The sequence below is a fragment of the Lampetra planeri genome, chromosome 41 (genome assembly GCF_965212315.1).
Source record: "Lampetra planeri chromosome 41, kcLamPlan1.2.h2, whole genome shotgun sequence".
Taxonomy (NCBI): Eukaryota; Metazoa; Chordata; class Hyperoartia; order Petromyzontiformes; family Petromyzontidae; genus Lampetra; species Lampetra planeri.
This window is the reverse complement of record NC_136147.1, coordinates 5,421,432-5,436,499: the sequence shown is the minus strand read 5'-3', so window position 1 is coordinate 5,436,499 and position 15,068 is coordinate 5,421,432. Positions and strand designations below refer to the sequence as shown.

General features: G+C 53.0%; 1 protein-coding gene across 4 annotated transcripts in view; it reads right to left on the bottom strand.

Annotated features, from left to right (window-relative positions):
* Positions 1–15,068, bottom strand: part of LOC144732114 (PDZ and LIM domain protein 5-like) — a 101,744-nt gene that overhangs the window by 12,114 nt on the left and 74,562 nt on the right. For 3 of the 4 annotated variants that reach the window (XM_078613401.1, XM_078613402.1, XM_078613403.1), the window contains 4 exons: positions 13,490–13,671; positions 12,797–12,833; positions 7,678–7,835; positions 3,129–3,429 (listed from right to left, as the gene is read on the bottom strand). In XM_078613401.1, coding sequence (XP_078469527.1) covers positions 3,129–3,429; positions 7,678–7,835; positions 12,797–12,833; positions 13,490–13,671 — 678 coding nt within the window. Of the gene's footprint in view, positions 1–3,128; positions 3,430–7,677; positions 7,836–8,753; positions 8,898–9,441; positions 9,562–11,224; positions 11,993–12,796; positions 12,834–13,489; positions 13,672–15,068 lie in introns of all 4 variants that reach the window. The other variant, XM_078613404.1, reaches the window with a different exon arrangement.

Genomic DNA, 15,068 nt, shown 5'->3' with positions numbered 1-15,068 from the left:
GCCACCGCTCACGGTCCAGCGATGTAAGGAATCTACCGAGCGGCTGAGCGTGAACCGATTTCATTGCTCCATCTACCCAGTGGATGTTACTCTCGGACAGAATTCGATTCCTTGACCCCTCTCCTACTGGCGACGCCGCGTCCTGCCCGAGCCCGCTCACTCTTCTCAACGGATAGAACGACAGCTCGAACTTGCGTTTGTTTTCTTGTCGAATCTCACTTTTAGTCTCTCAGCGTAATTCCAAGCATGCACCTCTCCACGCTTCTTTTGCGCAATTTTCAGTATTTGCTCTACATTTGTGGTGAATGACCGCGTTTCTGAACCGTACGTGATAGCAGGGAAGCACGCACCGATAAAACCAAAATAACGTGGCTCTTTGTGCCACATTGGGATCAGGAAGACGGGGCTTTATTAATGCGCTACTCTCGGTGGCAGGGAGATTGCGCAAGTGCTGCATGGAGTGGAGTTAATTTGCTGACCTCGTCAAGGAGCATAAACCATCATCACGCGAACTCCGGTCATTCTCGCAGCGGCGTATGGCTGGCCATCGAACAAAGACGGTCACTGCATTGCGTGCTTCTGATGCGCTTCTACGGCCGTCTGGAACGCTCTTCCTTCCGATATCAGGAAGCCACTGTAGCTATGCACTTTTAAATCATCCAGATTGAAAACTAATTTCTTGATAAGTGCTTTTTGTGTTTAGTTTGTTGTCCTTCCCCCGCACCTCCGATTGGCACGGCTGGCTAGGTACGGTGCGAAAGAGGTTCTACATACAATACATACACGAGACTGTCAGATGTAGTTCTGTGGTGTCCCTTTCCCTGGAAGCGCTCTATGATCCGAAGGAATGCACGGCTCTGTGACGCCTTTGAATGGATATTCATTTCACGAGTTCACCCTGAATAGCACAACTGGGATAAATATATTTTACAAAGTCAAATATTACACTCACGTTACATGCAATGGACTGGGTGTGTGAGATTCAGAGTTTTCACACCCATTTACAATTCGGAATGTAAATAGTATTACGCATCTTTGGTGCCTCCTTTGCCAGTAGCAAAATATGAGAATTGTATTTTTACCATTTTATCTGGCAACAAAACGGACACCTGACCACAGTCCTTGAAATGGTGTAAATGCTTACCCCGAGCTCTCATACTCTGGTGGTGCATTGTCTTTGAGTTGTGCGCCTTTTGGCATCATCTGGTCCAACACCATGTGAGACTGGGCTCTAAGAAAAGCTGTCTCGGGTGTGGACCAATACATTTCAAGGACAGTGCATACATTATCAGAGTTGTGTTTTTTTGTTTGCATTCCGACCGCAGGTATTGTGGTCAATGCAAACATGACTCCTTGTAAAAAAGGTGTCAGTTTTGTTGCCAGATAAAGGGGTAAAAAAACAATTATCAGTATTACAAATGCTTGAGGCTATCTTATCTTAAAACTCGACCCGTCCTCTGGTGTCATGCATAATAACTTCAAGACGTCCAAACAGGGGTTTTGACGTGGTACGTATGTAACAAATGTGTGTAAATACCAGAGGTGTGGACTCGAGTCATGTGACTTGGACTCGAGTCAGACTCGAGTCATGAATTTGATGACTTGCGACTCGACTTGGACTTGCATAACAATGACTTTGTCCCACCTATGAGATGTGGACTCGAGTCATGTGACTTGGACTCGAGTCAGACTCGAGTCATGAATTTGATGACTTGCGACTCGACTTGGACTTGCATAACAATGACTTTGTCCCACCTATGAGATGTGGACTCGAGTCATGTGACTTGGACTCGAGTCAGACTCGAGTCATGAATTTGATGACTTGCGACTCGACTTGGACTTGCATAACAATGACTTTGTCCCACCTCTGGACTAAATACTCTTTCGTTCTTTCGGTAAAGTCACGTAGGTAGAAAAAATAATAGATCACGACGTTTCGTTCGCAACGCAAGCAATCGTCATCAGGCGAGTATGCATTCCTGCAGTCACGAAAGCCTTAAAATGCAAATGTGTGTAACAAATTAATTTTTAACCCATCGGTATTTATTTTACTTGTTTATATTGAGTAACAGAACATTTCTGAAAAACAGCTGGAGCGCGCCAACAAGGGCTTGTGGGTGATTTGTGCGTGGCTTTTAAACGTTTCGCGGCTGTTTACTGTCGGTGGCTGCCTGGTGTAACTGCGCCTTGGTGACACGTACCGCAACCACGTACCGCAACCACGTACCGTAAACACGTACCATAAACACGTGCCGCACAAGATTCACTGGGGGGGTGACCGGGTTCGCTGCCCTTGAGTAACACCTACGGCCATCGTGGAGCGTGACATTCATGCGATGTCCGCTCGACGTCTGTGCGATGCTCGTGCGACGTTCATGGAACATTCGTGCGACGTTCAGCCCAGACCACGTGCCAGTGCGGTCATTTATCACGGCCATTTTTGCGTCATCTTTTCTTCTTCGCAACGTTGGAAATGTCAAAACGAACAGGAAAAAAAAAACTAATTTAAGATAGTGAACCAGGCAAGACCTTCAGTTCGTGTCAACTTTCCCAGGGTAGGCGGGGGGCAGGAGGGGGAGGGGGGGCGTGCGTGGGAGTTTACAAGCGTAAAGGGAACTATGTCTGAAGAAAACCCTTCGATGATAATAAAAATACATTAGATTTAGAGATCGTCATAAATACGAGAAGCATCACCTCTAGACATTGTACAGGAACGACGTGTCACTACAACTAACCTATTACTGGTAGGAACCACCTGGTTCCACCAGCCCACAGGGGATTATTGTGTCCGTCCGTCCGTCGTGCATCCAAAAATGGGAGGGATGGGGCTGGGTGCAGAGGGTGGGGCTGGGTGGGGGGTGGGAGGGGTGGGGCTGGGTGAGGAGGAGCTGATCACCCCGTGGTGCCCTTATAAAACTCAACGTTTAACCTACTCACGCCGGCTTGTGCCCGCCCTCACAGTCGGCCATATTTGCGGAATACACCACGCCGCCGTTGACCCTGGCCATTGACCGAGCAACCCAACGTCCCAACCAGCTCCCTCCGCAGGAATGTGTTTTTCAAACTAAACTTCTTATTTTACGAGGTGAGACCCACCGAGCCATATTGCTCTTTCATGCGAAGCGTACCGGATGATGTTGTTGCACTTGTTGCAGAAGGGCGCGCGCAGGGCCTCGGGCACGTGCTCGGCCCTCTGCACGAGGAGGCCGCTGCCGGGTGCCCCCCACCCGGCCTGCATGCCGCCGCCGCCGCCGGCGGCCCCACCGCCGCCCGCCGAGCCCACCTTGGCCGCGGCGACGCCCTCCTGAGCACCTCCCGTGGGGCCCTTGGTCTTGGCCTGGATGCCGAAGCCCGTGGCAGCGGCTGGGCCCACCGCTGCGGAGGAGGAGGGGGGGCGGCCTGAGGCCCCGTTGGGCGTCCACGACAGCCCTGCAGGGAGGGACCCGGCGGGACGGCGGGAACGCAGTCGCCGGTTAGGAGTTTGTAGCACGCACGTCGACACGCGCGTCAACACGCGTGTCACCATGCGCGTCAACACGCACGTCAACACGAGCACGGGCGTCAAGCACGGGCGTAAAACACGCGCGTCAATTTTTTTCACGTGATCGCCCACGCGGAGAGACAGACGGAGGGAGGGGACGGGCGAGACAATGATTCTGAAGCATCGGAAACCCACAGACGAACGAGAAGACATTTTTTTTCCCGAGCTCTGCGGTCCTACGTTTGGGTGTTTGGACATCTTTGTAAACGAGCGAGGGTACCTGTGGGAGGCAACCCGAGTAGCCGGAGAAATTCCTCGGTGGAGAGGAGAGGGGGTAAGACTCAATTCCTGGCCAGGTGGATATAACCTATTTGCTGTACTGCAATCGTACCCTGCCAAGCCGGGAGACGGTTACGTTGACGCCCACGGGCAAGGGAAGGATTTAACACGAATCTGTGTGCGATCTGCCAACCCTCGCCTCCTCCACAGTGCCGAATGGCGGTCGTGGACCTCTTAACGCCTCCAGTCAATGTCCTTTATTTCCCCGAGCTGGGTCAGGAGGATTCGTAATAGCCGTGGCGGGAGCGTCGTGCCACCACTGCTGAGCAGGCACGGACACGATGATCATTACGCTCATGATGCGACTATCGCACACCACGTGGAAACATCTATAAAATATCTACTACCGCCAACTCTCGATTATCCGCGGTAATGCGGGGCGGGGAGTGGGGGGGGGGCTTATTGATGTCCCGCGCCTCCGATTACGTACGGTTGGCCACGTTCGGTGCAAAAGGAGTTCAACATTACGTGCGCGCGTGACGGCGATGTCGCTAGAGCGCTCTACTCTACCCGTGCGTCGCAAAGCGGTGGGAGACGAGGAAGTCGTCCGAGGCTGCTCACGTGCACCAAGCACCGGGCCTACGGCACGGCCTCGGGGTCTCGTTTCGAAACAACGGCGGTCGTCACGTGGCTTTGAGAAGTCACGTGGCTTTGAGAAGTCACGTGGCTTTGAGAAGTCACGTGGCTTTGAGAAGTCACCTGGCAGGCGGTGGCGGTTGGCCCCCACCCTTAAGTGGGGTGGGGGGGGGACGTCGGGGGGAGGGGCTGGCCCCTCCCCTCACGAGACGCGATGCCATTCCCAGCTGTGCTGCCAGCAGCGAGAATTCCAACGCGGGCAATTCTTCTTCTTCACGTCACGACTCCGATCGCGCAACCAGGATGTAACATTAATTATAAATAATATATTTATATAAAGCCCAAGCATGGTTGAAATCACTTGACCAGCTGCTAGCCCCATCACGTTGCTGATGTAATTTGCAAGAGAGAGCCTGGGTCATTACTTTTCTCTTTTTTTAAACGACCAGCAACTGCTGCCAGAGTCATGTGGTTCGCTACGAGAATGTGGGACGGACAAAGCAACGACCTGCCACCTCCGACAGCCGCTATGATAGTTGGGTGATCGTCCACCCTGCCTGGCAAAGACGATTGCGGTTTTGCAACGCGTGACAAATGCGTGACGGGCTCCCCCCTCTCTCACTCAACGTGAGCGCGTATCGCGTTTCCTTCCACCCGTGACATCTGCCGAAGATAATTTCATTGCGGGTCAGGGGGAGGAAAGAGGGGGGCGGGGGCCGCATTTCTGACCTCTCGCTCACCAGAACAACCGCCACCACCAAAGACAAAGAGCCCCCGTACAGCCTGAACAGACTGTAGGGGCAAGTGCTGTTAGAAAGTAGCACCTATGAAGGCCGGCACGGCACACGAGGGGTTGGGTGGCCAGCACCACGCCCGACCGCCTTTGTCTCCTGAGTGGCGATGTTTACACATCACGCACCAGGTACTCATTTAAGGTTGAGTCGAGCTAGGGGATGCCCAGGACCGGTTCAGATAATCGTCACTTCTGTTGGCAGTGAGCAGGAATCGAACTCGGGTCACCAGGTTTGTAGCGCAGCGCGCTAACCGCTACACCACCGCTCCCCACACCACCATCATCACCAGCAGCAGCAGCATAGTCATCACAACTAATTAACATCCCCATCATCATCATCAGTGGCATCATCATTATTACATCACCATCACCATCGCCACCAGCAGCTCTACCTTCATCGCAAACGTAATCATCGCGATCGACATCACCACCGCCAGCACTGTCGTCGTTATTACAGCCGTCACCACCACGACCGCCAGCATCATCTTATCACAACCATCATCGACACCACTACCAGTAGCAGAGGCAAAGATCCCCCTTGTAGCCTTTACAGAGACTGTTGGGGCAAGTGCTGTTAGTGAGCATGTAGCCAGGCTGCCAGAGCATACGTGGGGGTGGGGATAGCCAACCACCACGCCCGGCCGCCTTTGTCTCCCCATTGCTGATATTTACACACCGCAGCAGGTACTCGTTTAAGGCCAAGTCCACCTATGGGAGTCCTCGGTCCGTTTCAAAGATTTGTCGGCGGTGTTGGCCGTGAGCAGGACTCGAACTCGGGCGGCAGAGCTTGCAGCGCAGTTGCGTAGACCACTGAGCTGCCGTTCCCCACACCACTACGGGTGGCACAGCTGTGCCCATCACAACCTCAAATCACCGCTGGCACCACCTTCATAACCACAACCACCGTTATCACCACAGCCACTTTGATCACAAAGGAACCAACCGCGATCGCAGCCACCGTCAGCCGAGAGTGCCGAATGTAAATGCGGCTTTTAAAAACAACCGCGTGCCGAGGCCGTAAGCAAGGCACTCGATGGCAAGTGGATGCGTCTTGATTTGAAGCTTTCGTGACTGCAGGAATCCATACTCTTTGGTTCTTTCGGTAAAGTCACGTAGAATGGAAATAATAAAATAATAAAATAAAACATAATAAAATAATTCTCACGTTTCGGCCACAACGCAAGCAGCCGTCCTCAGGTGGAGAACAGGTCTGTGGCCGAAACGTCGTGAGAATAATTTTATTATGTTTTATTTTATTATTTTATTATTTCCATTCCACGTGACTTTACCGAAAGAACCAAGAAGACAGAAAAAACTACTTCAGCAGCTTGATCTGGCTGTGGTTGTCCCACCTGATGACGGTCGCTTGTGTTGCGATCGAAACGTCGTGATCTATTATTTCTCTACCCACGTGACTTTACCGAAAGAACCAAAGAACTGGATATCGTGTCCGGTGTCCGGGACTGCGTCCTGGGTTGCAATAGCAGCGATGGCGATCCTCTTGCGCCCCCTCGTGGCCTCTATGCGCTACTGCACCTCGCTGCTGCGTGTATTCGAATCCGCCTTATTCGAGAACAATGACAATTGGTAAAGGAAAAAAGTTACCGAAGGGTTGGGGCTTTTAAAAATATTTTAATCACCGATGACTCCGAGTGAATGAAAACGATCAAGCGTGACGATGACGACTGCTTGCTGCCTTACCATTAAGTACCACTATCGGCATTGACACCACAAACATCACCACAACTACAATGATATATAAAACTAAAAACGACTTTTTAAAATGTTACCAAGTAAGGCCCACTGAGCTATACGGCTCTTTTTCAGAAGCGACCTGGCCAAAGATTATAGAATAACGAAATGGCTTATCACGTGGACATTTATAGCGGACAAACACTAAAATCATGATTCTTAATGCGGAGCGAAAAACTGGATGCAAACTCCTAATATATATAGAGGCGGCAGGCAGAGTTGGGATTGAATCCACGACCTACTGTATACCGGGCTAGGCAGCCAACATCTCGCCACCAATACCATCGACTCGGCCTCAAATGAGTACCTGGTGCGGTGTGTAAACATCGCCACAGGGTGAGATGTGGGTGGTGCTGGCCACATCGCCCCCTCGTGTGCCACAGTGGAGGACCTTCACAGGCGCTGATGGCCTTAATCTAAGTTGTCTTGTGGTTGTTGTTGGTTGTTTGACTTGCATCCCACTGGGATTTTTGCACACAGAGTTGGTGTACGGTGATTTTTTTCTGCAATATTTTGCTGTCTTTTCTTGGATTTTCTGTTTGCACTTAGTCGCATGTTCACTTTAAGATGTGTTTTTTGTTCATGTTTTTGTGTTTTGTTTGTTGCGGCTGCACCCGATTCAAGAGCCTAATGGCTCACAGGGCTATACCCAATAAATGAACTTGAACAGCACTTGCCCCGGGGCAGCCTGCGAACGCAACACGGGTGACCATTGTCTTTGTGCGTACATTCATACCTGCGGTTTTAACGACCTGCGGCGGAGCGGTGTGCGCCTTGACGGAGGGCGGCGGGGGGCCCATGGGCTCGGCCGTCGGTTTGAGGGGCCCGGGGGGCTTCCGAGTCGACGTCTTCACCGACATGGTCGCCGTGGCGACGGGAACCGGCTCGTCCCTGCTGCGGAGGGGGATTATAAACATTCATGCACAAAGACAAAAGATTATACTATGAGACATCTCCTTTACCAGTGGCAACATATAGTAATAGGTTTTTACCCTTTCGACTGGTAGAAAAACTGACACCTTTATACAAGGGATCATGTTTGCAATGGCGTCATCTGGTCCAACACAAATGGAGACTAGGCTCTAAGAAAAGCTGTCTCGGGTGTGGACCAATCAACTTCAAGGACAGTCCATATCATTACCATTATCAGAGTTGTTTCTTTTTGTTTGCATTTTGACTGCTTGTGTTGTGGTCATTGCAAACATGATCCCTTGTATAAAGGTAGCAGTTTTTGTACCAGTTGAAAGGGTAAAACCCTATTACTAAAGACAAAGATCCCCTCCCCCGTAAAGCCTCAACAGGCTGTAGGGGCAAGTGCCGTCACCAAATGTATAACTTTTCGCACTAAATTGTATTGGATATGTTTTTCCCTTTCCCAGTTTCGTCCGTACCAGCCTCTGCGCACAGCTGCATAAACACCTCGGTTAAATAGCTATAATTGAAACGCAGCAAAAGTTAGTCAGAAATGTCAGTTGAAGTTATGGAGTTGAGGGCACATCGCTTTGCTATTTTAAACTAAATGTCTCGTACACTTATACACTGTAAGCGTTGGGCGTTCAAGTCCAGTTGTTTTTTGTGTGCATAATTTATTGATGCGAAGTGTGCCACGTAAACACAAATGGATTTCATTCACGGAAATGGTCTGGGAAGGTTAAACAGCCTGGAACATTCGTGCTCATAGGTTAGACTCCACGTGTTGCTGCACATTGTCCTTCGTGTTATATTGTTGTTTTGTTGTTGTTGATGTTTGTCGCTTCCTCGATGTGACGTAAGGGCCCCCCCCCAACCCCTCCCACTCTCCTCCTCGTGTACCTGGGCCCAGCGGTGTGGGCACCGAAATGTGGCGAGCGAGCGGCGGGTCTGGGCAGAACTCGCGGAGGCCCAAACGACGGCGAGAGATGAAGCGCTTCGAGCGCCGACTGGGGCCGTGGTGGCGAAGGAGGCCCATTGGGAAGCCTGGACCATCACCGCCATCACCGCCATCACCACCATCACCGCCGTCACCGCAACCGCCGCCACCGCCGCGGAGAGAGAGGAATGCGCGAGAGCGACAGTGCAGCGAGCGAAGGTGCCCGGTGGGAAGGGGTTTGAGGAGGAAACGGAAGAGAAACAAAACAGGTCACAGAAAACGGAAAACAGAAAAAGTGGAAACGAGTCGAGTCAGAGAAGAAGTGAGAATATCTGTCGGAATTTTTTTCAATTGACGGTCTCGCGCTGCGGAGCGTTTTGACGAGTCCATCGAACCGGCGGCGAATCGATCAAGGCCGGCGATTGTGTTCCGGCTGTAAGGGGCCATCACCCGACACATCGGCCGATTACAAATGTCCAAAGGCGGTGTGAGAGTGACGGACGTGGGTTTTGTTAGAACTCCCTAACATCTGGCCACAAAGTACGGACGGAACTTCTCGATGGGGAAGGATTTGGGGGTGTGGAGGGTAGAAAGTTGGGGATAGGGGATGGGGGGTGAAGGGGGGGGGGGTGAAGGGGGGGGGGAGTGTACCCGCTCTGGCTGGACAAGGCAGCCCGGATCGTAGCACGCGCGCTAGCCAGCTGCGAGCCAGTCACGGCCCGAGATGAAACTGACGAGTTTGTCCTTACGGTGGAGCTCTGTGCCGTCCAGCTAATGATGTGAAAGGGCGGTCGGGCGGGCGGGCGGGCGGATGCAGAAGAGAAAAAAAAACGAGGAGGGAAAAGGGAGAGAAACAAGAGGCACAGAGGAGACGCAGCAGAAGACGTCGATAAGCACCGGGCAATACCAGGCGAGGTAGTTAGCATCTCCCAGCAACCGCAGCGCCTATCGCAGGCGTAGGGACACGATCGCCATCGACGAATTGGCAAACCTCCGTGAGCCGAGCGGCACCGTGCGAGGCAGCGATACGCGTGGGTGTCCTTACTGATACAAACATAATATACTCTTAGTTTTTTTGGTAAAGTCACGTAGGTAAAAAATTAAATTACAATTAATAAAAAATCTGGCTGTGACGGTCCCACCTGATGATGGAGACTTGTGTTGCTTCCGAAACGTCGTGATTTTTATTATTTTATTTTTATTAATTTTAATTTCATTTTTTACCTACGTGACTTTACCGAAAAAGCCTAAGAGTATGAATCCTTGCAGTCACGAAAGCTCCAAATCTAGAACAAACATAATACTCAAGGGCTTCACCACTTCTGGCAATAAGAACCAAAGATGAGTTCCTGCAGTCACGAAAGCTCCAAATCAAGTCCAGGTGCTAAGATGTTAAAACACCGAGTAGACACCTATCGCACCTGCATTATTGCCAGAAAGGGTTTTTTGTGTGTTTTAATCATCTTAATGGCTACTGAACCCAGCAGCAGGTCACACAAAATACCTCCTTCACGGTGGATTCTCCCGCTCAGGCGTTTTAAAAAGTCGTCAACAACACAAAGCAGCCAGCGGCGCAGAGAGCACAAGTGATCGCACAGCAGGGGAAGGAGGTACGAGGGTGTTTCTTGAATCGAGGAAAGTTATCGGGAAAACGTCGATAAACGAGGTGACGGGCGGGTTCCACGAACAGGCTCTCGCACCGAGCAAAGTTCATAACAAAGGTCGCGCGAGTATAAATGTGTCGCAACCCTCCACCACCCGGACCGGTCCTCGCTCTTGCCAAGTTATGGGAACTTGGCAAGAGCGAGGAATGGGAGGAAGCTCGAAGGCCGAACAGATTGAGGAAACGAGGAATTGGAACGTTGCGACCTACGGTGCGTGGAGGGTGTGTGCGTGCGTGCGCGTGTGATGAATTTCTTTTGCACCGTGCGTAGCCGACCACGCTGAACAGAGGTGCCGGGGAAGGACAACAAACTAAACACAAAAAGTGGTTCGAAAGAAATGCGTTTTCAAGGGAGAGCATGCTGGATGGTCGCAGAAGGGCATCAAAATATGAGGTGAAACGGTCATTCAAAAATCACAAAGATTACAAAGCAACGTTGTAAATTCCGCTGAAGCAACTGGCCACAAAAGTGTGTGAGGTGCCAGGACTTAACCTTGTTTAATGTCCCAATTTCTTAGGCGTGACATAAAAGTGTCGGGTGACTAGGCATGCAGATAGCAATATGGGAAAAAACGTACATGCTAAATGAGCTTCTATCCATTAGAATATTGTTTCTTTAAAAAGCAAGCACAACGTGTGATGCAAGCATGTGTATGTATGTGAAACTTATTTCGCACCGCACGCAGCCAAACGCGCCAACCGGGCCATCTAATGAGTTGAGCGACGGCCACACCAGAGCTGAAGACGCACGAGAGACAGAAGGTGTTTTACCTCACGGGGGAGTTGGAGGAAGCGAGGGAGCGAGGCTGCGTGGCTGCGGAGAAGGAGGAGGAAGGGGGGCATTGCGGGGCAGTGCCCACAAGGCTCCTGGGAGCCAGAGATGCTCCATCACCAGGAAATAGAAGAGGAGGAGGAGGAGGTGGAGGTGGAACAGCAGCAGGAGGAGAAGGAGGAGCAGGTGTAGAGGAACGCGACGGGGGCGAGGCCGCGGAGGCGGCGTGGGAGAAGGGGTACGCGACCGACGGCTTGGCGCCCAACGACAACGAGAAGGAGTAGGAGGGGGGGGCGGCGGCCCCCCAGGCCGACAGCGAGGAGGCTGCCGACGAGCGGCGGCGCGACGGCTCCACGTGCCGGATCGGGGACACGGACACGGACGAGTTCGCGCGACGAGGGTAGGCCACAGGCTTCGTCACAGGCCCATTGGGCTTCTCTTTCGGCGCCTTCTGCTGCTGCTGTTTCTGCTGCTGCTGTTTCTGCTGCTGCTGCTGTTGCTGCTGTTTCTGCGCTACGGTGCTTGCCGCGTCCGCGACGGATCCCTTGCTGCTTTCCTCGAAGCGCACCGAGTGCCCCTTGTTGGCGACGCGCGACCGCTTGGCGCTGGCGGCGTTGCCGTTGTCGGGGGCCCGGGGCCCGTTGACGGGAACGTCGCCCTTCCTCGAGTTCCGCGGCGGTTTACGATCGTCCGCGTCGCTGCTGCTGGCGTCGTTGGCCCGGGATTTGCGCGACCTGTGCTTCTTTGCGCGGGAGGAAGGGCTGTGGCTTTTTGAGGCGCGCGCGTGCACGCGGAATTGTGGGGGGGGGGAGGGCAGTTTCGCTCGTTACACAAGCAGGTTCGCCGCAGTGGTACACCCCCCTCCCCAGCTACGGCCTATCCCAAACCCCCACCTTATCAATCCCTACTTGTTCTACTGTCGTTAAAACTCCTACGCCACTTACGGAAACCCAATCCTTCACATCAAATCGTGATCACCCTATGTACAATTGCACAATTGCTGTAAAGCGCCTTTGTAAATCCTCGTAAAAAAACGAACTTTGACAACAGCGTTAGGATTTACTTGACGGCCGTTTCCCGTAACTCTGTGAGTGTAGTTTGCAATGTTGCTGTGCCTGCAGTACGAATAAAGATGACTTGGACAAAAGCTCTTCAACTGCAGTTGCCTCAATGACAGCCTTGCCGTAAGTTTTTCCGCTGATTGCCGCTCAACAACCTGCGACGCTTACGCGGTCAAGTTATGCGCGGATTAAACAATTCAATTCATGATATCGTCCCTTTTAACAATTGCCCTGGATAACGCTTTGCAATGCACGGATTTAATGGGCGGCAGATTTTCATCTAAAAATGCAACGACCGAGGCTGCAACTTCACGAACGTTGCGTCGGGGACCAGAGGGCATTTTAATCGGAACAGAATAAGCGAAGATAATCCTGACACGATCATATTATTGTTGTTCCGTGCAACACGGTGTCACTGAGTGACCCCGCGGGAGGAGACCACTCTGCGGGTGGCGACGCGGGTGGGCGCGTGGACATGGGCCAGGCGACGTTTCGTCACGCGACCCTTACCTGGTCATTTCCACGGGCTCCAGTTCACCAGCCTCCTCTGCAAAAAAAAAAGCAGGGCAGCAAAAAAAAGTTTCCATTAATGCGAACGTTTACAGGGCACCGGGGATTATGTACAATAGAATTATACTGGCCAAAGTCGACAAGGGAGCAAGGTTGAAGCACACGAGGGGCTGGGTCACCAGCACCACGCCCGGCCGCCTTTGTCTCCCCAGTAGCGATGTTTACACACCGCACCAGGTATTCATTTGCAGCCGAGTTGACCTAGGGGAGGCCCAGGACCGGTTAAGATAATCGTCACCGGCTTTGGCCGTGAGTGGAAATCGAACTCGGTTCGCCGGATTCGTAGCGCAGCGCGCTAAACATTGCAGACGAAGACAAAGATCCCCCGTACAGCCTTAACAGACTGTTGGGGCAAGTGCTGTTAGCGAGCACCTACAAAGGCCGGCATGGCACACGAGGGAGTGGGTGGCCAGCACCACACCTGGCCACCTTTGTCGACCTAGTGGCGATGTTTACACATCGCACCAGGAACTCATTTGAGGCCGAGTCAACCTTGGGGAGGCCCTGCACCGATTCAGATAACGGCCCATGTGCACGAATTGAACTCGGGTTGCCGGGTTCGTAGCGCAGCGCGCTAAACCGCTGCACTACCACTCACCACACACACGCACACACACCCTCACGCGCACGCACCGTCGTGCGTGCCGGTGATCTGCGCGAGGATCTTGAAGGAGCGCGACTGCGCCGTGCTGTTCTTGTTGGCCCAGTCCTCGTCGGCAGTGCTGGGGCCGTCCCCACGCGCCGTCGCCTCCCGGCGTGCCACCGCCTGGAACACGGGCGTGCTCGTGTCCACCACCACCTCCTTGGGCGGGCCGCTGCTCGGAAAAGCGCGGTCACGCACAGACACACGCAGACACGCGCAGGCACGCGCAGGCACGCGCAGGCACACGCAGGCACGCACAGACACGCACGCAAAGATTGCACCTCCCCCGTGTAGCCTTAACGGACTGTCGGGGCAAGTGCTGTTCAGCGAGCAGCACCTATGAAGGCCGGCACGGCACGCAAAGGGAGGCGGGTGGCAAAGCACCACGGCCGGCCGCCTTTGTCTCCCCCACTGGCGATGTTCACACACCGAACCAGGTACTAATTTGAGGCCGAGTCGACCGAGGGGAGATCCATAGCAGGTTCCGATTACACGTGCCACTGATGTCAGCCACGGCGGTTAAATTAACTTGGACCTCCGGGTTTGCAGCGCAATACGCTTGTGCAATGCACCAACCCATATAAAAACACGCACGCACTCGCTCACACACACACACTGACATACACAAGTACAGGTGGTCTTATACGCATGCCAAGGTTAGCATGGAGTAACATCCCACTCCTGGAAGTAGCCCGGATAAGCCAGTCGACTGACGCCAGCGTTTCATTGCTTCCACAGCGGCCAGAAGCGCACACACGTGCGGCACAACACACGCAGCCAGGGACATCGACAAACGCCACGCGCGTACACGCCTTGCGCGCAAAACTCAACAACGCAACAACTCGCACGTGAACATAACTGGGTGGGGAGCGCGGGCTCAGGAATACGCAAAAGACGGCGTGCACGCTCGGTGCTTAAGCCCGCGACGCGAACATCGAATCGCGGGGGTAACCGTCAAACGGCTCTCCGACGTTTCTATTCTTGCACGTGACCCCCTACACGCCACTAGCGGGTTTCTGGAGTCAGACAAAGTAGATTTGATAAAAGGGTGCAACCGAATTGCGACCTTGAATCTTGACAATCGTCAAAATCGCAAGGGGGGGACGGGGTGTGGGTGTAAATCGTTACGCCATCAGGGCCAACACGCGCAAGACCACGCTCACCAGGTGAGTCCGGGCCAGCGGTGATGACAATTGAATCTCTACCGCGTAGGCTGCGCTGGATAGCTCTCCGGGTGAGTCCGCGAGCCCAGGCGCTGAGAGAAAGTTCCCTTGCTGGTGCCGGGTTATCATCCCTCAATGTTGGCCAGCAACGGCGAATTACGCGATAACCATTTTAAACGATTCGGTCATGAAGAAATTCACTCCCATTGGCTGTGTAAGTAGATCGGCACGGCCTAGAGTTCTGCTACTTCAGGTGCTGCCAGATTCCGCTCTTACCCATGGACTACAAGTGCTTTCGGGTCGCACTGCATGTTGCTTGGCAGTGTCCCGCGTTTCGTTCCACCTGCTGGGAGCTTCTTCAGGAACTGAACACCGAGGAAGCGCCCAGCACGGCGTGCGAAACGTC